Source organism: Chenopodium album, chromosome 27, assembly GCF_948465745.1.
Source record: "Chenopodium album chromosome 27, dcCheAlbu1.1, whole genome shotgun sequence".
NCBI lineage: Eukaryota > Viridiplantae > Streptophyta > Magnoliopsida > Caryophyllales > Amaranthaceae > Chenopodium > Chenopodium album.
Window position 1 is genome coordinate 35,074,369 of NC_137860.1, and position 21,638 is coordinate 35,096,006.

At 33.1% G+C, this 21,638-nt stretch overlaps 4 protein-coding genes across 5 annotated transcripts; 2 read left to right on the top strand and 2 right to left on the bottom strand.

Moving 5' to 3' along the window:
- Positions 1-587: 587 nt before the first annotated feature.
- Positions 588-6,418, top strand: LOC145620351 (protein DETOXIFICATION 45, chloroplastic-like). Its single transcript, XM_081675016.1, has 15 exons — positions 588-716; positions 1,631-2,040; positions 2,695-2,837; positions 2,962-3,090; positions 3,185-3,324; positions 3,519-3,654; positions 3,803-3,899; positions 3,990-4,090; positions 4,274-4,437; positions 4,846-4,917; positions 5,043-5,159; positions 5,251-5,346; positions 5,424-5,545; positions 5,831-5,888; positions 6,105-6,418. Exons 2-15 carry the CDS (start codon positions 1,673-1,675, stop codon positions 6,114-6,116), a joined length of 1,755 nt encoding a protein of 584 aa, XP_081531142.1. The 5' UTR covers positions 588-716; positions 1,631-1,672; the 3' UTR covers positions 6,117-6,418.
- Positions 6,419-9,000: 2,582 nt separating this feature from the next.
- On the top strand, positions 9,001-11,719 carry LOC145621019 (cation transporter HKT1;3-like). 2 transcript variants are annotated; one of them, XM_081675757.1, is made up of 3 exons: positions 9,001-10,220; positions 10,807-11,046; positions 11,344-11,719. In XM_081675757.1, exons 1-3 carry the CDS (start codon positions 9,157-9,159, stop codon positions 11,540-11,542), a joined length of 1,503 nt encoding a protein of 500 aa, XP_081531883.1. In that variant the 5' UTR covers positions 9,001-9,156; the 3' UTR covers positions 11,543-11,719. The 2 variants fall into 2 exon arrangements, with proteins under 2 accessions (XP_081531883.1, XP_081531884.1); XM_081675758.1 differs by lacking the exon at positions 10,807-11,046.
- A 132-nt stretch (positions 11,720-11,851) lies between these two features.
- LOC145621018 (putative flavin-containing monooxygenase 1) lies at positions 11,852-15,205 on the bottom strand. The gene is made up of 5 exons (XM_081675756.1): positions 14,768-15,205; positions 13,527-13,764; positions 13,136-13,311; positions 12,480-12,847; positions 11,852-12,334 (listed from the first exon to the last, which is right to left on the bottom strand). The coding sequence occupies exons 1-5, from the start codon at positions 15,203-15,205 to the stop codon at positions 11,998-12,000; spliced, it is 1,557 nt and encodes a 518-aa protein (XP_081531882.1). The 3' UTR covers positions 11,852-11,997.
- A 1,557-nt stretch (positions 15,206-16,762) lies between these two features.
- On the bottom strand, positions 16,763-19,958 carry LOC145621415 (putative flavin-containing monooxygenase 1). Its single transcript, XM_081676148.1, has 5 exons — positions 19,518-19,958; positions 19,176-19,413; positions 17,783-17,946; positions 17,287-17,657; positions 16,763-17,099 (listed from the first exon to the last, which is right to left on the bottom strand). Exons 1-5 carry the CDS (start codon positions 19,956-19,958, stop codon positions 16,763-16,765), a joined length of 1,551 nt encoding a protein of 516 aa, XP_081532274.1.
- Positions 19,959-21,638: the final 1,680 nt, after the last annotated feature.

Here is a 21,638-nt window from a genome sequence, read left to right on the forward strand (position 1 = left end):
TGCCACATAAGATTATAAACTAATCACTTTTGTAGCTAATTTCTACTCCAATGGTTAGCTAGTTGCTTGTGATTTAATTGAGTCTCAATTTGTTAATTATTGTTTTACATTTAATTTTAAAAATTTATCAACCTATCTTTTTGGCAAGTTTATTTCTCAAGCAAATTAGCTTAGCTAAGCTAGTTTGCTTGACCAAGCTAATTTAATTTGGTAGCTCCAATGGTTAAGCTAATAGCTAAGGAATTTTCTAAATTGCAAGCAAGTCCCTAGCTACAACCATTGGAGTTGCTCTTAGAGCTAAATTGTCAAGTTTTCAAGCTTTGATACAAATACCAATACCACCCTATGGAGTACTTTGATTTCCGATTCCAAACCTATATTACTATTTTGACCTAACCCAAAAAGGATAATTTAGCATTAATTAGGATTGAAATTAAACATGATCTAACCTGACCTTATCAAATTCGACCTAAACACCCCGAATTAACACTTAGCTTGGCTAGCTATACCCCGTGCCATTTTGAGATTAAGGACATAAAAATACCGACCCACAAGCGGCCCATCGAAAAGAACTCCTACCGCCTACGTGTTGCTGTAACACAAATCAAGTAAAAAAAATAAAAATTCAATCTTTATGCAAAACTTCGACAAAATAACCGCTTCCTCTGCAATTTCTTCCTTCTTCACTCTCATCCACCCTAAAAAATCCAACCCAGGTATTCTTCTGTCTCTTTTTATTGATTTTACTGCTTCTTTTTCCCTCAATTTTTTGTTTTTATGCTCGGAGAATTTTGCTCTTAACATTTGCTTTGATGGGTATTATTATATCCATTTTATCAATATTGTTGTTATGAGAATTTTCCATTCTAGGTGCAGGAATTTGAAACTAATTTAATTTCTTATAACGATAAAGAACGTAATTTGTTGCTTTTGTTTGATTCAGTTCGTATGCATTAATTTTTCTTCAATTTTGTCTTTCATTATTTTCTTTGTAATTTTGTTGATGTTTAATGTTCACTCTACTTAATTTTTAGCTGATTTAAACTGTTTTTCATTGGTTAATAATGATTAAGGCTGGATTATAATTTTAATTATACATATAATTCTGATTAACCCTTAATTTTTACTAATTATGGAGTATTCCTTGTTCAATTCATCTTTTTCTCATATTGGGGTATATTTATGTCCTTTTTCTTAATTTGGATTGTTTCATTTATTCCTTGATTCTGCTATCATCATTATTTATTTTTAAATATGTTTGTGGGTGGGGGTTTCTTGTAAATGTGGGTTTTTGTTTGTGTGTTGTTTCTGTAAGTTGCAAGAAGGCAAATTTATGTCCTTAGGTGGTCCATACATGGGGTGTAGCTATACATTAAGGCCACAGCTAATGTTAGTAATGTAGATGGAAACGAGTTTCGAATTTGGTCTTGAATTCGAAATCATGCCCGTGTTGTTTAACACTATAATTAGATTGTAGCGCACTGTATGCAATTAGTGGGCATTGCTTGATATGAGTAGTGACCTTCCTTCTTTATTGATGATTGGTGAAAAGGTATATTATTTTGATATGAATAGTTATGTTGATGCACAAATTTCTGCACATACCATTGAACTGTCATTTCTTGTGTAGAATTTTATGGGTTGAGAAGATACAATATAAAAAGCTTCAAGGATGACAGCTGCACAACTTTGTGGTGGTAAAGTCTCAGCAGCATTTTCTAGCACTAGGAGAAGATGGAGCAAGGAAGCCGGATCAAATTCTATGGGCCGGTCATGTGGATTTCCTCCTTCAGTGTTTTGGGCTAATCGAAAGAGTCTTGAAGATGTGTCTGGACTCTGCTACATGTCTGCTGACAGAAGAAAACTGTCTCAGGAAACTATTATTCGTCGTAGAAAGCCTTTTCAGAATGTGACATATAGTCTGTTGGGTTCAGATTGCAGTGTTGAGCCTTGTGATGTGGAGGAGGAGCCTCATGATTTAGTGGAGAGTGCTGCAGAAGAGATTACTTTTGAAAATGGTGATGGTGTTAATGGTTTAAGGTTTGAAATATAATTAAGCTTTGATTTATTTATTTATTTATTTTTATTGATTTACGTCAGTGTATGTGTTTAAGGACATGACTTTTTTTTTTCCTTAATTCTATGTCAACAATGTAAAAAATAACCCAATTTGATTATATAAACTTCTGTTTCTTATAATCTATGCTATCTCATTGTTCTATTATAGATATTTTGTTTATTAAAACCTTATAAGGCTTTTTATGTTGAAATATCTTTGGTTTTTTTATGGCTTTCAAATTTAGCAATGTAAGGTCTATACTCTATATGGCTGTTAAAGTCAAAACTTTTGCTTCAATCTTCATGGATCCATTGCATGTTGTTAATTACCATTATTAGCTGCTGAAAAATTTCATGCTTTCGAAAAATTCTTCTGTTTTAAGTTTTTTGGTGTATAAACATCCTGGTATAGTTCCTTTCGTCTCAAGAGTATTATAAGTGCAATTAACTCTTTCTCGTATTTGTTGCTAATAGCACATTACCACTGTTTAAGCCCTGCATCTAATAAATTGTGTGGTATAAAACTACTTCTTTATGATTATGATTATTTAGGAACTTTAGGGAAAAAAAAATCATCCGAAGTATATTTCTTTTTATATGTTAGTTTGACTGCCAGGTTATTTGATGACTTTGCAGTGAGCCTTTATTTCAGCCCATTAAACAATTGCCTCCTCCGAATGTGAAACGAGAGCTTATAATGCTTTCTTTGCCGGCGTTAGCTAGCCAGGCCATTGATCCTATGGCGCAGCTGATGGAGACAGCTTATATTGGCAGTTTAGGTTAAAATCCAGTTTTCCATGTTGAATTTTCTATGTCTTTTGTGAATTTAATAATTTTTTACTCTATATTAAAACTTCATAATCACGGTGAATTGTGATCTAAATTTGTCCATTATGTGTGCAGGTCCTGTAGAACTTGCATCTGCTGGTGTTTCTATGTCGATCTTTAACATCATTTCGAAGCTATTCAACATACCACTTCTAAGTGTTGCAACTTCTTTTGTAGCTGAAGATATAGCAAAGTCTTCTTTAGGTACAGTATTCTGAATTGTCATTCTGATCATAATATTAGCCATTGAAGTATGTTGTAATGCTCGATTATGATGTATTATGTTTGCACCTACTAGATGGTCATGAAGAATTCGAAAGAAAGCAGTTATCATCAGTTTCTACAGCGTTATTTCTTGCTTTAAGCATTGGCATCATTGAGGCTCTAGCTTTACTTTTTGGAAGTGGATCATTCCTCAGTTTAATGGGTGTCTCACCAGTAAGTTTCAAATACTTTTGATTTGGTTGAGATCTTATTTTCCTTTCAAAATGAATTTAAATGTTTAAACTTACAAGTATAACGTATGAGCCTTTTGTTATCTGTCTGGCCATCATCTGATAAATCCTTGGCACTAAACTACAGAAGTATTGCTCACTGGCATAATTTATTGTTGTGTTGCAATCTCCCTGCAGGTTTCTCCCATGCGATTACAAGCAGAAAGATTTTTGTCACTTAGAGCTCTTGGAGCCCCTGCGGTTGTACTTTCTTTGGCTCTTCAGGGCGTCCTAAGGGGCTTCAAGGACACAAAAACCCCTGTATACTGTTTAGGCATGTTTTTAAACTTCAGTATTGCTTATGTATTCCTATGTTTTATCCCCTGGTTGCTTTTCTTGTTTTATAAAAAAAAAAATGTTTTTCTTACTTTCCATTTTTGACTTCTTATGTGTGTTTTGAATTTTTGGTGATCCTTATGCAGGTGTTGCTAATCTTGCAGCCGTTTTTCTGTTCCCACTTTTTATAAATTATTTTCAGATGGGTGTCACTGGAGCAGCCACTGCCACTGTTGTGTCTCAGTATGTATATACTTGAAGTTTGTTATTCCACTTTTTTCTTTAAAAAAAATTTAATTTTTTTGGTGATCATGCTGCTTTTTTGTGCTCCAGATACATTGGTAGCTTCTTGATGATTTGGTATCTTAGCAAGAGAGTAGTATTATTACCTCCAAAATTTGGAGACTTGAAGTTTGGGGTCTATTTAAAGTCTGGTGAGTGTAATAAAAAAAAAAAAAAAAAATGGTTTTTTACAGTTTATGATTCGTTGTCCAGTTCTTAAATTGTAATATCCTTCTATTCAATAATCACCATTACAAACTTATCAAATTAGTCTGCTTGGCCATGCTATTTAAGTGTTGCATGCTTGGAGTACCTTACATTATCGTTTTTTACAGGTGGATTTCTTATTGGAAGAACTCTAGCTGTTCTGATAACTATGACAATTGGGACCTCAATGGCTGCTCGTCAAGGTCCTCTAGCAATGGCTGCTCATCAAATCTGTATGCAAGTGTGGCTGGCTGTCTCTCTTTTAACTGATGCATTAGCAGCATCTGGTCAGGTATGGGCTTTCAGAGTTTCATCCATCTAGGAGGTTCCATATCCAGGCTATATGCTCATCAATCATCCACTTCGACTGATAGAAAAGAAAAAATATATTCTACCTCCATCCTAAAGTGTTTATCTATGATGACTCACAAATATTGAAGAATGTGCCTACCTTGTGGTGTGTCTAGCCAAATATGGAAATCTGCATCGATGCATATGCAGTGAAGAGTGATATGTAATAAGAATGGGGCATTAACATAGAACGGAATATCGCCTTTTGGATGGTTGGAGTGATTCAAATGGATTTGAAAACAATCAATATCTGATCTTTAAACAGTTTGTTAACTATTAGCATTTATCTTATGCTGCATCTGTATTTATGCTGTAAGATCGAGTTCACTCAGATCACTTTTCATTTCAGGCCCTGGTTGCTACTTCTTTGTCAAGAGGTGACTACAGTACTGTGAAAGAGCTAACTAATTTTATTTTGAAGGTGCTATTTCATATTTTACTTCTTTAGTATTGCATGTTTGACATCTAATTGTCATGTCTGTATATTCGTCATGTGGACGTGACCATTAACGGTGCTTGTTCTTTGTTTGTTTTAACTCCTTCCAGATTGGGATAGTTACTGGCGGTGCTTTAGCTGTGATTTTGGGGTCATCTTTTGGCTCTTTAGCGAATTTGTTCACAAAGGATCCTGCAGTATTACAGATTGTAAAATCTGGCACTTGGGTAAGCGCCAATATCTCATATTACTGAGTTCATTTGCCTAAATAATAGGTAGCAGCGATGTTGCCTCTCATAATTGGCCAATTGTCAACAGTTTGTAAGTGCAAGCCAGCCACTCAACTCTTTAGCTTTTATCTTTGACGGTCTGCATTTTGGAGCGTCAGACTTCTCATATGCTGCTTATTCCATGGTAAGGTGTTAGGACTTTTTGGTTTAAAAGCATGTTGTCGGCTTGTCGCTTAGTCTACTTACATTTCTGAATTTCAGATGTTGGTAGGGGCAATTTCGTCGGCCGTCCTTCTCTATGCTCCTTCAGTGATGAAACTTCCTGGTGTTTGGCTTGGATTGACCCTCTTTATGGGCTTGCGCATGGCTGCAGGATATTTAAGGTATATTTTTGTCATTATGAACTGCTTTCTCATGATCTGAAGTGATTTCTGATTACCCTAAGTTTGAGAGCTTTGGTTACCATAATCTGCAAAACTGGTTGATTAACAATATTAGTTTTTGAAGCTTGTATATGTTGGACACAAATACAATATTTTATCGATACTTGCTTCAGTTTTAGTAAGCTCATCTTTCAAGGCAGTTGCCTGGTCTCAATCTCTATGTTTGTTACTCCATTAATGTTATTTCCATCTTTTGATGATATTTTTTTTGCTTCAAATCCCCAGAATTCTCTCAAGGAATGGTCCATGGTGGTTTTTGCACAGAAATTCACAGCAAATTCCGGTACGTGGTTCATCTCTGTCGGATCCTTGTATTATCTTTTGATCTTCTAGTCTTAATTTTGTTCACTTGGGCCAAGTTGGTAACTGTGTTTCTGCTTCTGTGACAATCAATATTTGGTGTGTTGTGTATTGCTGTAAATTTGACAGCAACTCTTATTGCTTCCTGTTAATCCGTATTAGATACCCATTTACCTAATTATTGCCTGCATTGTTTCAGGGCATTAATTAACATGACTGAAATAGTAGGCAACAACGACCCAAGTGATACAAAAATTCAACTCTTCAAAGCATTCTGTAGGTAATTACTGTACAGTCCTTTCCGTAAATTGGTTTTAGTACGTGGATAGATAAATGCCATTACAAATTAGTAAATTTACAGACAATCATAGCAGGGCAAAGTTTTGACAATGTGCTACAATGTAATAACAAATTTGAATTTTTGTTACATTCAGAAAGGATTTGTAAGTTTCATGTTCTCAGTAGATTGTAGCTCCAGACATCTACAAATGTCTAATCTACGCGTTTATTTTCCCTGTGCCTGTTATCCTGTGTTTTTGGTAAGCTGACAGTGAGCATAATAGCATTTGTAAGTCATTCAGTTGTTATGCATCAAGTTCTTTTCCTGCAAAATGCCTATTTTTAAGTTTTAGTACTACATTTTGCTTAAAAATCTGGGTTAATTATGGGCCATCCTTGTGCATTTTTTTTTTCCTCAAGTCAAAAGCTAAGTGTTCCTTTTTAACTCAAGTTATGGAATGGTGATACTTGTATAAATTATCTTTGGATTAGCATTATATTTTGTGATTAAATTAGCCTATGTTTTCCCACTTAATATTGATAAAAAGTTCCACTAAACTAACAGACAAAGGAGAAGACATTTGCATATCTTGATATCTATTCATTCTAATCCATGTACATATCCTAGTCCACTAATTTTGTCAATTATTTTAAATTTTGTCAATCGTTTATTTAATCAATCTTATTTGCGCATTGTGTTTTTTTATTGGTTCAGCTGGACTCTAGCAAAATTTCGCATCAGAACTTTTGAATTTTTTTTTTTTTTTTGGGTGTGGGATCATGGATCAAGAATTATTCAAGAATACGACGATAATTAGACACACAATAATTAACGTGCAAAACAGGGTCTAATTGCATCATACAACTTGAGCTAATGCATGATACACGGTTATCTCTCACAATCTGACCACAACTACACTTCTAAGAGCCACCTAGCCTACCGATTCACATGTTTTACACATAATTGGTAATTGCATTTTTATTAGAAGTCCCACACTCTTGTATAAATGCACGTTAATTACAATGAGTATAAACTTTTCTTATATAAATATTATAAATAAAAGATTAATTAACAATATTAAAGATAGATAAGACGATTTTTTTCCTGCAATTATTTGTCAAATTCACGTGAAAGTGGGACACCAATATCTAAAATCAGTAGATGTTTGAATAATTTGGATGATTATTCCTAATTGAGTGATATGATATAGGATGCCATTTTTGATATGATATTTCATGTGCTTATCCCTTTAAACCTTAAAATAGTAATAATAGCTTCTATGATTAGTGAGTGATTAACTGATTATAAGATTATAGGACAGGAAAATTTACATATCACTAGTTATCTCTTTAAAATCATTATGTAATTTTGATTTATATAATGTAATATACACATCAGTCTCTTTATCAATATCACTTATTGTTCATTGCTCCTTTTGTTTTTAGTATTTGACATCATTACGTAATTAAATTCGATAGATATATACACCCATGTGTGTTGTGCACATATAAAGCTATTTAAGTATAGACATCGCAATCCTCATTTCATTTTTAACATCCTCTCGATGCTTCTTATAATACGTGTCATTTGAAGATAAAAACTTCATCTTTAGAGTACGGAAAAAATAATAAAAATATCAAAACATAACGAGATGAGTGCTACTAAAAGTTGAATGCCATTTCCCACATTCAGCAGCCCCTTCTCTGTCCCATTTCAACAACTAACACTACACGAAAACATGACCAATAAATAAGTGGCATATGTACTAGTACGCACAACTTAGTGGCTAGGGTTTTTTGCAACCAACTAAACCAAGATTTTATAAGTTGATACTAAAGGAAGGACTTAATTAATGTAATTACATGTAATCTCTCTCTTTTAGTGGCTAGGGTTGTTCTTGAATTGGTAGGCACGCACTGTGAAATGAGGACAATACTACGCACCTTACCTTAAATAGATATTAATTAATCCGTATTATATTATTGTATCTACTAAATTATTGGACTATTTATTAATGTTACATTCTTCCTTAGCTTCATATAATATAATAATATGGAGTAGACTCTACTCTAATGGGTAAGTTGACTGCTTATTAGGTGAATTTTTTATGCTATCGTTTTCCACATATTTTAGGTTATGTTTTTCTAGTTTCTAATTTCTTGTATTGTTGTCTTGAAATGTTTTCGCTGGTTAAGTCGTTACTGATTATATGGAATGACATTGGTTAAATATCCATATACTTGTTGTGTTAAATACATGCCTTGATCGAATTTCTTAAAAGAGAGTCCACTTCATAAAACCATATGGCTTTGATACCATGTTAAATAGAAATTCGAGACATAGACATCATTGAGGTGTCCATTTTACAAGGTTATTAAGAAGGTTCCATCTTAAAACCATGTTAAATAAATACAAATTCTCGGTTATTTTATCTGTAAGTAAGACACTTACATGTATGGTTCGGGAAAGGTTACACTTCAACATGTAGAGCTAGACGTAGCATTGCCGACTGGCAGGTGTTGTCTTGTTAAGTTAAAGTTCATTATCGCTTTATGTTGTTGGCTAGCTTAGTGCTTAGTTAGCTAGGCCACTACTAGTCCGAGTGTACCTTAGGAAATGCAAGTAGCTTGGGAATGGATGTCTCAATCTTTACTTTTTACGTAATAAAATGTTAGCAATCACAAGTATTTGATTATCAGCCAATTGCACTTGTAATTAATTGAATTAATTTATGTGCTATAGCTTCAGCTTAGCACTTATTTCGTGCGCGCTATATAGACCCGCATTTGCCCCTCTTATCTACGTACGTACCATCTTCATTCTTGTGCTTCATTTAGAGAGCAAAAGAGAGGAAAAAATTTAAGAGTAGTAGTTCCTTAATGAATTACTTTTATTCTTTAGGCAATAAGTTTAAGCAACTTTGTATACAATACTATCATAAAAAACTTCCTTCAATTCCCTATTATCTAGCATGAAAACTTCCATGTTTAACTACATCGTCTCTCATGCCAAACCATTTTGGCTTCATATTTGTTATTTCCTTGTCGTTTCATTGATCGGTTTCATGGCTTTGAAGGTCTCAAAGCCGAGGACTGATGTTGATCAGCTTAATAGCCTTGATCTATTTTATACCGCGGTTTCAGCATCAACGGTTTCTAGTATGTCAGCAGTTGAGATGGAAGTGTTCTCTAACTATCAGCTTATAGTCATGACAATTTTAATGCTCCTTGGAGGTGAAGTCTTCACCTCCATGCTTAGTCTCCAATTAAGAAGGTTCAAATTTTCTTATTACGAAAGCACAAAGGTAGATAATTCAAAAGGAATAGATCAATCTATAGAATTAGGCATAATCAACCAATTTTCGAGTACTAGTAGCAACGATAATAATAAGAGCTATTCAAACTTTAATTATAATTACTCTATTAAATTATTAGGGTATGTGGTCTTAGGATACATGATTAGTTTACTTACAATTGGATCAACTTTAGTTACCATGTATATGATCCTAACTCCTAGTGCAAATAATGTTCTTAAGAACAAAGGACTTATCCTACATACTTTCTCCTTCTTTGTCATTGTTTCAACTTTTTCGAGTTGTGGTTTTGTTTCTACAAATGAGAATATGATGGTCTTTAGGCAAAATCCCGGCCTCCTTTTGATTATCATCCCTTATCTTTTCCTAGGAAACTCGTTGTACCCCGTGTTCTTAAGGCTTGTGATATGGGTTTTAGAGAGGTTTACTAAGAGAAAAGAGTTTCATTACATGTTAAACAAATATCAAGAGATGGGTTATGACCATCTAATGTCTAGTAAAAAGACATGGTTTCTTGGTGCCACTACTGTAGGGTTTTGGGTGTTACAAATCGCGGTATTTTCTGGTATGGAATGGAGCTCAGGAGTTATGGAGGGAATGAACTCGTACGAGAAGTTTGTAGGAACCATATTTCAAACGGCCAATTCAAGACATAGTGGAGAATATATTGTTGATCTCTCCCTAATTTCTTCTGCTGTCTTGGTTTTGTTCATCATCATGATGTGAGTTCTTTCTGTCTTCTTGTTACGTACACTTTCATTTAATTTATATTCAGATGATTCATGCTAATTAATCAAATATGGTTGCAGTTTGCTTATATTAGGAATGAACTAATCATCTTCATTCGAATCAATTAAAGTTTGTTAATTAACTCATTAACTTAATGAAAATTAGCCTCATAATTTTCACGTTGATTCAATTGATCTAAGATCAATTATATTTTAGACTCAACGTGGTTTACCTACAAAATTTAGGTTTGTATTAAGGTCTTTAGATTATTTTCAGTTCAGTTCTTAATTTCCTTTTCTCATAAAATATTCAGTTCAGTTCAGTTCAGTTCAGCTCCAATAAATTCAGTTCAGTTCTATTCAGTCAATCAAAACAGACCCTAAGTAATTGAGTACGTACTAGGTGTCTATTAATTTAACTATTTGGTTTACTTTCATGTGAAAGATTAAAATCAATAAAATAATTAGAGATTTGTTCTTATAATATACTCTTTGATTTTTTTATATATTGATATAAAGTTTAACTTAATTATGTTTATGTAACTCGTGCAATGGCCAATCTTTTGGTTGAAATTTAAAGGTATCTTCCAGCATACACATTTTTTCTTCCAATCAGCAATGAGCATCAAGAAGAAGTAGCAGAAAGTAGTATAATTATGAAAAAACAGAATGAGAAAAAGAGGAAAATAGAGAATATGCTACTATCCCAAATATCATATTTGGCCATCTTTATAATGTTAGTATGCATCACTGAAAGGAAAAGTATGAAGGAAGACCCTCTCAACTTCAGTGTTCTAAACGTTGTCTTCGAAATCATAAGGTAATTAATAATAAGACTGTTTCATTTTCATTTTCTTACAAATTATATTAATTTATTTAAATCTTAAAATTGTCCCTTATAGCTTTTATATAAAATAATTAATATATATAATAGCCAACATGTATGAATTGTCCCGTAAGGCCCTAAATCCCTAAGAAAAACACGTCAAATATATGACTAATATGATTATCAAACATAACCACGCAAGCTTGGTAGAAATGGTTGGGAACTCACCTTGTGACGTTAAGGTTACAAGTTTGAGTTTTATTAACATGCCAAAATATTTATTGATTGCAGTGCTTACGGAAATGTGGGTTTCTCAATGGGCTACAGTTGTAAACGGCGGTTAACTACTGATAAATATTGCGAGGACAAATTGTATGGATTTTCAGGGCGATGGAGTAATGGTGGAAAGTGTGTTCTTATTCTAGTTATGTTTTTTGGACGACTCAAGAAATTCAACATGCATGGTGGAAAAGCTTGGAAAATACTTTGATTTCCTAATACGAGCTATATTTACATATTTTTTATATATGGATTATTGTGTATTGGTTTATTATTAACTTGACCATGAAAACTTCTAGACTTCAGGAATTGTTATAGTTAGCCAAATTTAAATTACGACTTTATTAAGTTTGACTAAGTTCAGCTAAGTTTAAATAAGATAAGTTATGTGAAAATTAAATCAGAATATATTCATACCTTAATGACATAATGTACATATAACACGGCAAATAGCTCATAGCTCCCATGTTATGCACAGACACGGGTACAATTTGCAAGAGGGACACGTGACTGCCCTATAACGCATGAATTTGATGGCATACATTCTCGCATGGTGAAATTAAACTTGTGTTTCATAAAAAAAAAAAAAAATTAAACTTGTTCATCACACAAAGTGGATGTCACACAAATGAAAGAAAACAAGAACAGAAGAAGCAAAGATATTAGTTAAGCATAGTCATTTGGGCCATAAGGCTCAAACATTTCGGCCCAAGCCCCCTTCTTCCTCTTTGGGTTCAAACCCATATCCTTGCAAAGTTGATCATTGTACCAAATATGCAATGCTCCAATGCAAGATCTTCTATAGTATTTTCCTGAGGACCTCTTCTTGAACTTGTCCCATTCTAACACATCTTTTTCCATCTTTTGAATGTTTGGTAGTTTGAACTTACCATCAAGTAGTTCAAATAGCCATTTACATCTCAACTCTGAAGTATACAAGTTTGCAATGCTCTCCGAAAAACCAATCACAGCGAGCTGTGGGATTCTTGGATGGATACATTCCCTATATATAAACCATATCACAATTAAACTCGTGTTAATTAAAGGTATTTTAATTTAAAATGACACATTTAACGTGTGTTGAGATATATATGACTCAAAATGGAATGTCATGACAAGGCCCACAAAAAAAAAAAAAAGATACGAACCTGTATAATGGAACAGTTTTGTTGGAAGAGCCAATAATATAATCCTGAAATTTTGGAGACGAAAAAATGTCTTTGAGTTTTTTATCACCCTTGTATCCAGTAGCAAGAATAACCAAGTCACTCTTAATAGATTCTTTTGTTTTAGCATTATTATCAAGTAAAACACCATCTTTGCAGAAGCTAAAAGTTTGAGATCTTTTCAATATAATGCTTCCTTTCTCAGCATTATCATAAAATCCTTGAGGGACAGTTGAAATTAAACACGAGTTCATCTCTTGTAAGAAGCTATGATCCGGTACCATGTCGAATTTCTTCAGTCGATGTTTCTTCTTTATATCACTCTCCACAAATTTGCTAATAGACCATCTCTGTTTTTTTTTTTTTTTTTTGGATGAACAATCATAATGTTAGTTAATCCATGAATTTAATTTTCAAAGTGGCTTAATCACGCCAACTTAAGCTTTATTCTCTTCAACTTATTTTGTTTGTAAGTAAATTTCAGTTTTCAGTACTAAAAAGGACACAATCATTGAAAATGCCCGGCAAATAATATAATTTACTCACTTAATATCGTAAAAAAATTAAGATGAAGAGAATAGATGCTTAGTGAGCAATGAACTTGACCAATAGTCGATATAAAAGGAAAAATGTAATACCAATGGTAGGAGTAGAGAGGCTAGGAGGCTAAGTAGAAGGCCTTCTCCAGGCTTATGAACCAAGAGTTCAGAAAAGCGATTCAAATACAAGTATGCAAGAGGAAATCCCCAAGGGAAGTAGTCCGGTACATTCCAATGCGGAGTTCTACATATTACCGTACATGGTTTCTCCACTCCTGCATTCAACATCATATACAAACATATAAAAATTTACGTCTTTATTAATAGGTAAGATGAACGACCCAATTACATCTAAACCCTGTCATGTCACTCACTAGCTAGTAGCTAGTGTACACGAAAGATTGGTACAAACATGGGACATGCAATTGTTACATTATATTTGTGACAACAACGGATAATAATAAATAATAATACGGGGTGTAGCTCTTACCATTGGCAATTGAACACTCCATAGCAATGTCGAGTGCAGATTTTTGGAAGCCAACTACAGTAATTTGCTTTCCTTTGATTAAATTTCTAGCAGATTCATAGTCCAAAGCAGAGTAATCCATAGAATGCATAACCTTGCCATCAAATACCTCAGGACCTTTGTCTGAAGGGAACTCTGGTATGTTTGGTAAATCACTAAATCGTCCTAAACACAAGATCACAAAATCTACTTGCATCACCTGTGTGTCATTAACATTAATACGTAAAGACGTTGTGGCGGATCTAGGTGGGTGCCTGGGTGGCACGGGCCCCACCTAAATATTACAGTACTTATTACCCGTGTCTACATAATTATTCACTAAGTGCCTTTCAAGCTTAGTATCCTGGATCCGCCTCTAGTACTTGTGAATCCTTCATTTGGTTATCAATTATGTCCAAACTCTTCACCCATTTATTACTTACCAAACCAATACCATTATGTTGTTGATGCATTCATTATATATGGGTTGTTTTCTTGTTTATACTATTGGTGTTTAATACTCGACACCAATGTTAATCTAATTATCTCTAGCCAAAGTCAAATTTAGATGTGACACGAGCAACAACGTTATCTAAAACTTGGAAAAGACACACACCGATCGACTAACATCATTTTATCTCTTTGTTTGCACCAAAAAAAAAAAAATAATACGTAAGTCATTTCTTTTGTTATTAGTATTTTGTTGTTCACCTTTTGTTTCTTAAAGATCTTCTACCTTTTTAAATTCATCCATAAACTTCGTTTCAATTACTTGTACTCTTATAGTCATATTGTATTTCGTTCATACATTTACTTTTTTTTTTTTTTTTTTTTTTTTTTTTTTTTTTTTTGTGACAAAGAAAAATCTTTCTATTATCAACATTTCTCTATATGCATATCTATTTAGTTTGTATTCATGAGATACCAACATAATTCTTATAAAACCATTCAATCTTTCTATTATCAACATTTCTCTATATGCATATCTATTTAGTTTGTATTCATGAGATACCAACATAATTCTTATAAAACCATTCAAAAAAAAAAAAAAAAGGTAATAAAACTAATACTAAAACTAATGTTGAAAGTAGGAGACAAAAAATATGATAGAAAGGAGGAAAAAGTGCCATTACTTTGCAAATTGAGAAAATAAAGAGATTATATATATATCACGAAAAAATAAAAATTAAAAAAAAAATCTTAAATAAGAAAGTTAAAAATACCTCAATAGTTTGATTGAGAAGATGTTGGGTGGTGACAACCCATTTACCCAAATTACCAAATGGATCATTATTACCACCCCAAAGAGCCCAAGATTGGATCTCTTCATCAGATGGACCTTCATACTTAATACTCACAACTTTTGTGTTAAATCTAATGTGTTTAAGCAAATCAAAGTGATTAACATAAGATTGAAGATAATCAAAAACTTGATTTTGGTCAGGAAAAACAGTTTCAACTGAAGAAGGCCAAGCAAAATCAGTGAATTGATAAAGTGGTTTAGGAGTTTGAAGTTTAGTTGTTTCTACAGTTTGAGTCCAAACACCACCAATTGTGTTTCTTGACTCAAAAACTATGGGATTGTAACCCTTAGCAAGGGCATATTTGCATGCTAAAAGCCCACTTATGCCTGCTCCTATTATGCCTACTTTCCTTTCCATTTTTTTTAGTGGTTTATTTACTCAAAATTGAGTGCCCCTATTTATAGGGATTCTTGTCACATGTCAGGTGAAATAAGTCAAAAAACAGATTTATTTTTTTAAAAAAGAAATTGATGAGTAATACTCTGTATTAATTAGTGTTACCCGTATCCTCTATTACCAAAACTAATATATTGCGTACCTGGTTGTTTCTTATCCGTATTCGTCTATCCGGTTATGCACTTGTCGACTTGTCGTTGTGCAACCTAGCTAGTTCTGCTCTATGTATAAGAAGTTACATTGAAAAAATTTGAGTTAGAATGTTTGATTAAGTAAAACACTAATGTACTTTTGTTTGCCACCTAATGTTTTAGGTGTGTGTATATTCCTTTGTTTCTGAAATCTTTCTATTGTAATTTTTTGTCAAACTTTGATATCTTTTATCATCATTTCTCACTAATAAGAATGAGTGGCGCTGAGTGAGTTGTCTCCAAACTAGCTAAGACGATTTACACAATCAAACATAATCAATTACCCCTTGTTACATGTACTTTTTTGTAATTAAAACAATGTATAATCAAATTGAGCAAGAGTACTTTAATGAGCAATGAGCAAAAATATACGAGTTAGCATCCATTTATACTTTTATAGTATATGTTGCAAATAATAGTTAACGGAGGAAGTAAGTATTTTCAAAAATTATGGGTAGAGGGAGTATATTCATGTATTAAGTTGAATTATATGATCTGTAACGAGGCACATAATTCTGTTCCCAATTATGATATCATTGTTAAAGTTAAGATAATAATAAAACAAAAATGGAAGTTGTTGCCAGTACTGCCGCACAATGATGCCAACAAAAAAAGAAAGTCCACTTCTCACATGCTTCCATAAATTTTTATAATACAATTGTTTATAACGAACACAAATGCACGTCTTCTCTAATTTCTATATTATTATCCTCTTTGTTTCTTAAACATTATCTCATATTTTTATTTTAACGATTTATGGTAGATTACCGGCTATATAGAATATAGATGATGATTTATTGATTATATTTCTTCGTATTATATATAGATTGTCTTATTCATAATTTGGAGCCAATCAACTATCCGCGTCTTCAGCTACAAAATATGGTATGAATTGGCAAAGGGGACATTTAAGGTTTTAATAAGAAGCATGCGATCCATGCAAATTCTCATTGTTGATTTTATATGTTGGTAGTTTGGTACAGCATACCTGGAAGATGCGAGTATACATGATTGTATTTTGCCAATTTTGGGCATTTTGCATCCTACATTATAGTGCACGAGCAACCAACAGTTGGCATATAAACTACGTTGTGATTGTTGTCCATGTATGAAGGTGCAAATGAACTAATTTGTGTATTAGATCACACTTAATCATTATTAGCGCATGTTATACACGTGGTGGCTACATCGTTACATACTTATATGTGATATTGTTTACGAAAACTGCAATAAGGCAATCAACCATTACATTATTCTCACCCCAGGTCCCCAACGCAAGAAATGGGAGAAAATCAGAAGAAAACATATAAAAGTAATATACTTAAAATTATGCGTAATCCATTGGGCCATAGGGCTCAAATAACTCGGCCCAAAACCCTTTCTTTCTGTTTGGGTTTAAGCCCATATCCTTGCAAAGCAGATCATTGTACCAAATATGCAATGCTCCTATGCATGGCCTTCCGTAGTACTTGGAAGAGTACAATTTCATAGACTTGTTCCATATTGAAACTTCTTTCTCCATTTCTTGAATACTTGGCAATTTAAATTTCCTGTCAAGTAGTTCAAATAACCAACGACAACTTATTTCTGAAGTGTACAAGTTTGCAAAGCTCTCCGAAAAGCCTAGCACCGCAAGTTGTGGAATCTGGGGATGGATGCATTCCCTACACGAGCATGAGTTCATGACAACATAAATCAATACGGGTCAGTTTACATTTACTGAACTGAACTAAATTGAACTGAAATTAAGCTGAAGTGAACATGCCCTATGTAACATCTACATTTTAAAAAGCAACAGAAGAAATATGACTCGTTATAAATATTAAAGGAACTAGTAAAGTAATTACTAACCGATATAATGGGACAGTCTCATTAATAGGATTGGTAAGGTATTTCTGAAACTTGATAGATGCAAAGATATCTCTAAGCTTTTGATCCCCCTTAAATCCGGTAGCAAAAATAACCAAGTCACTCTTAATAGATTTGGTAGGTTCAATACTATCATCGGAAAGTAAAACACCTTCTTTGTGAAAGGTAAAAGTTGGAGATCTTTTCAAAATGATGCTTCCTTTCTCAACATTGTCATAAAATCCTTCTGGGGTTGTAACAACTGAACACGAATTCATCGCTTGTAAGAAGCTGTGATCGGGTACCATGTCATATTTTTTGATGGGTTGCCTTTTCTTTATATCATTCTCCACGAATTTGCTGATTCCCCATCTCTGTTTGTACGTACAAATATAAGTTACATTCAAATAATTAGTACTCGCTACAATTTGAATTAATTAGTTGTTACATTGTTCAAGCATTTTATAAATAAAGTCGTTCAAAATGTTGAAAAAAGTACCAAAGGAGAAAATAATGAGGCTATGAAGTTGAGTAGAAAGCTTTGGCCAGGCTTATGAATCAAGAGTTCAGAAAAACGGGTCAAATATATGTTTGCCCAAGGTATGGACTGTGATACATTCCAATGTGGAGTCCTACATATCATTGTGCATGGTTTTTCAATTCCTGCAATCAAAGTTTAACTGCATGTGTTAATTTCACATCATAAAATGATTTAAAGATCTTAATAATCGTACATTACTATAAGTTAATTTTCCAATTAAAATGTTCTCTTTATACGAAGTATATTGATTTCCTTATGACTTTACTGATATTATATCAAGGCAGATTTTGAAGATTTTTTCTTATGATAAAAAGTGATTTTTTAAATGTAAAATGTAATTCCTCCAACATAAATTATACAGAATAAATATATAAATGAAAAAATGAAGAAAAAGAAAAAATTGGAGTTTTAATTTGTAAGTATGAAAACGAATACGAGTATTGAATTTAATACGCTTATTTAAGTTGGCCTGGGTCATGCAGTGCGTGGTTCCTACAGGCGTCTGTACCATGCATTGTACAGACGTTTTTCGCGAAAAGAACATATTATACAAATGTAAAGAACAAACATCTATCTATAGTGAAAAGAACATACTATTAAATTGTAATGAACACATACCTAAAGTAAAAGGAACATATTATTACCAAAAAAGAGTGAAAAGAACATATTTCCATGTTCTTTTATTGTCAGTTAATGTACTTTTATTTGTAATATTATGTTCGTTGCTTATTGCGAAATGTTCTTTGAATTTCGTCTTTGAATTATGATGGGTATATATAAATAATGTTTACATAATATTATCATGTTCTTTATCTTTTTTTTTTTTTTGACAGGATGTTCTTTTTTAATTTTACAGATGTTCTTCAGATAAATAAAAAGTGATAACATTTAGTTGTTCTTTACAAAACAGATATATGTTCGTTACAAAATATTTGTACGTTCTTTACAAATTAGCTACATGTTCTTTCCGCGTTTATTGGTGGTACCATGCTTGGTACCACCGCCTGTAGCTTAAAATTTTCATGGGTCATACCCATCAAATGGAACAAATTAAAGTAAAGTGTAACCCTTAGTTTGAAACATATTTTGTATACTTTTAGAAATTAATTAAGCTGAAATCAAGGGATTATATATATTGAGAATGGATGATCTGATCAACTATATTAATTGGTTAAAATCTTGAGAATACCTAAGATTAATTCTATCTACATGCTCTTACGACTCTCTCTACAACAAAAAAATAATAAAATAAAAAATGACGAAATATACAAAGTATTTGTGTAAGTTATGTATAACCATGCATGCACGTAGTTGCACGTAGTAGTTGCTCTTTGCATATTAAGGTAATTACCATTGACAATTGAGCACTCTGTGGCAATGTCAAGTGCGGATTTTTTGTAGCCAACCACTGTAACACGCTTGCCTTTCACCAATTTTTTTGCACTTTCATTATCCATAGCTGAATAATCCATAGAATGCATGATCTTCCCTTCAAATACCTCTGGCCCTTCATTCGAAGGAAACTCCGGTATATATGGTAGGTCACTGAATCGTCCCACACATAAGATCACAAAATCTACTTCCATTGCCTATATACGCAAAAATCAATAATATTGTAATCAATCAACATCAGGGTAACATGTATTTACATGGCGCGGAGCTAATTGATCCAAGAAAAATAAATTAAAATTACCTCAGTTGTTTGGGTGATGAGTTGTTGCGTGTTAATAATCCATTTTCCCTTACCAAATGGATCACCATTGTTATCACCACCCCAAAATTGATTTTCTTCGCGAGATGGACCTTTATCATCATACTCAATTCTCACCACCTTTGTTTGAAATCTAATGTGTTTAAGCAAATCAAAATGCTTAGCATAAGATTGAATGTAATCACATACTTGGGTTTGGGTAGGGTAAAGTGTTTGAATAGAAGAAGGCCAAGGAAAATCAGAAAATTGATAAAACGATTTAGGAGTTTGGAGTTTTGTAGTCTCTTGAGTTTTAATCCAAACACCACCAATTGTGCTACGAGACTCAAAAACTATGGGATTGTAACCCTTAGAAAGGGCATATTTGCATGCTAATATACCACTAATTCCTGCTCCTACTATACCCACTACTTTCCTTTCCATTTGGGGTGGTTTTATTTCTAAATTGTACTTAGTATTATGATGTTTATTATATATGCATAATAAACTAGACAATATATAGTTCGCCAACGGGCTGAACTAGTATTGCCTCGTAGGAAATGATGACACTTGTAGCATTGTAATAATAGATATACTCCTTCCGTTTTAAAATACTTGCTCCATTTTCTTTTTTCGGTCGTTTTTAAATACTTGCTCCATTTCCTTATTTGGAAAGCTTTTACAATATTTAATTCATTTTCCTCACCTAGTGAACCTAACAAGTATCATATTTTATTAATTTCATATTCTCTCTCCTCCAATTTATCCACTACTTTTGTTGTTTACAATTTTTTATTCTCCCATCAACCCTACTACTTCCATATTTTATTATTTTCTCCAATTTTTTTTTTAAAACTTCGCGCATGGAGAAATGGAGCAAGTATTTAAAAACGGATGGAGTAATTGTTAAAACATCGAGTCAATTAAAAGCTTAAATTTGTCAATTAGGATGGCCCAATAGAAATGAAGATAGTGCTAGTTAACCATTTATGGAGCATTTTTGGAAAAAGGTATATATAGATCAATTTGGCTGTTTGTAGATGGACTTAATCACTTGCACAAGATATACTATTTTGGCAAACAGTACATTTTTGGGGGGCAGGAAGGTTTGCATGCAATTACAGATTTGTTGGATTCAGTAAGATCGATAACATACACATCCCCAAATTTCGATTATTTCAATAAGAATGTCAAGAAAATAAAAATAAAAATAAGTTGGGCTGGGGCAAGTAGCTGTATGGCCTGTAATAGCCCTGGCCCCTGGATGGCAACTATATCCAAAACATTACATATATTTTTAATGACAATAATGGAAAGAAGACGACTTTACTTCTACTACTAACCGCTAGTTACTGTAATATAATTAATAAACGTGGAAGAGGAAACGAGAAGACATAGAATGATGGAGAATCATGTATGAATGGAAATTTTGCAAAGTAACAAACACTAAATTCTAAGTATATGTTATGCTTTGCATATAGTTTTATGGAAGGATGTGGATGTATGTTTATGTGTATGTGATGGGACGACAAGGCCCTCATGCATATTGGATGTCCCATCAGACCTGTTAGTGGACCAACTCAACCAAAAGTTTAAGCTGATGGTTGAGACCCATGAAAATGTTTTATACTCTATCACTCCCCTCATATGAAAGGCCCTTTGGGCTTGAAATGTGGATGCTATACAGGCCCACCCATACCTGGTGCGAATTAATTCCACTTTGAAGGAGGGGCAGATGAGATTCGAACCCGTGACCTTTTGTGTCACGCAGGCTCTTGATACCATGTTAGTAAACCAACTCAACCAAAAGCTTAAGCTGATAGTTGAGGCCCAAGAATATGTTTTATACTCTATCAAGACCATCAACTCGATTTAGCTACAATGCTAATATTATATCTTATTATTAAGAGAATCCTATTTTAATTATTGGCCAGGCTAACCTACTAATCTTTTTTCCATTATCAAAATCATTGACTTAAATTAAAGAGCTAATTACTTCTAACGAATTATTAGGGTGTAGTAAGAGTAGGTATAGAGAGAATCCGAGCTATATATCTGTGTATGAGCGCGTGTCTGTACACTTAACACATGTGTCAAGATAAATTGATATTTACTCATTCTCAA

Bases quoted from the DNA above. Each gene is read 5' to 3' on its own strand.
- LOC145620351 (XM_081675016.1), top strand. From the start codon at position 1,673: ATGACAGCTGCACAACTTTGTGGTGGTAAAGTCTCAGCAGCATTTTCT. The intron at 3,900-3,989 runs GTATGTATATAC...TTTGTGCTCCAG, and splicing joins ACTGCCACTGTTGTGTCTCA to ATACATTGGTAGCTTCTTGA. The intron at 4,438-4,845 runs GTATGGGCTTTC...TTTTCATTTCAG, and splicing joins CATTAGCAGCATCTGGTCAG to GCCCTGGTTGCTACTTCTTT.
- LOC145621019 (XM_081675757.1), top strand. From the start codon at position 9,157: ATGAAAACTTCCATGTTTAACTACATCGTCTCTCATGCCAAACCATTT. The intron at 10,221-10,806 runs GTGAGTTCTTTC...TGAAATTTAAAG, and splicing joins GTTTTGTTCATCATCATGAT to GTATCTTCCAGCATACACAT. The intron at 11,047-11,343 runs GTAATTAATAAT...TATTGATTGCAG, and splicing joins GTTGTCTTCGAAATCATAAG to TGCTTACGGAAATGTGGGTT.
- LOC145621018 (XM_081675756.1), bottom strand. From the start codon at position 15,205: ATGGAAAGGAAAGTAGGCATAATAGGAGCAGGCATAAGTGGGCTTTTA. The intron at 13,765-14,767 runs GTATTTTTAACT...AATGACACACAG, and splicing joins TTCTCAATCAAACTATTGAG to GTGATGCAAGTAGATTTTGT. The intron at 13,312-13,526 runs GTAAGAGCTACA...TGTTGAATGCAG, and splicing joins GGAGTGTTCAATTGCCAATG to GAGTGGAGAAACCATGTACG.
- LOC145621415 (XM_081676148.1), bottom strand. From the start codon at position 19,958: ATGGAAAGGAAAGTAGTGGGTATAGTAGGAGCAGGAATTAGTGGTATA. The intron at 19,414-19,517 runs GTAATTTTAATT...TTGCGTATATAG, and splicing joins TCATCACCCAAACAACTGAG to GCAATGGAAGTAGATTTTGT. The intron at 17,100-17,286 runs GTTAGTAATTAC...ATGCTCGTGTAG, and splicing joins GAGACTGTCCCATTATATCG to GGAATGCATCCATCCCCAGA.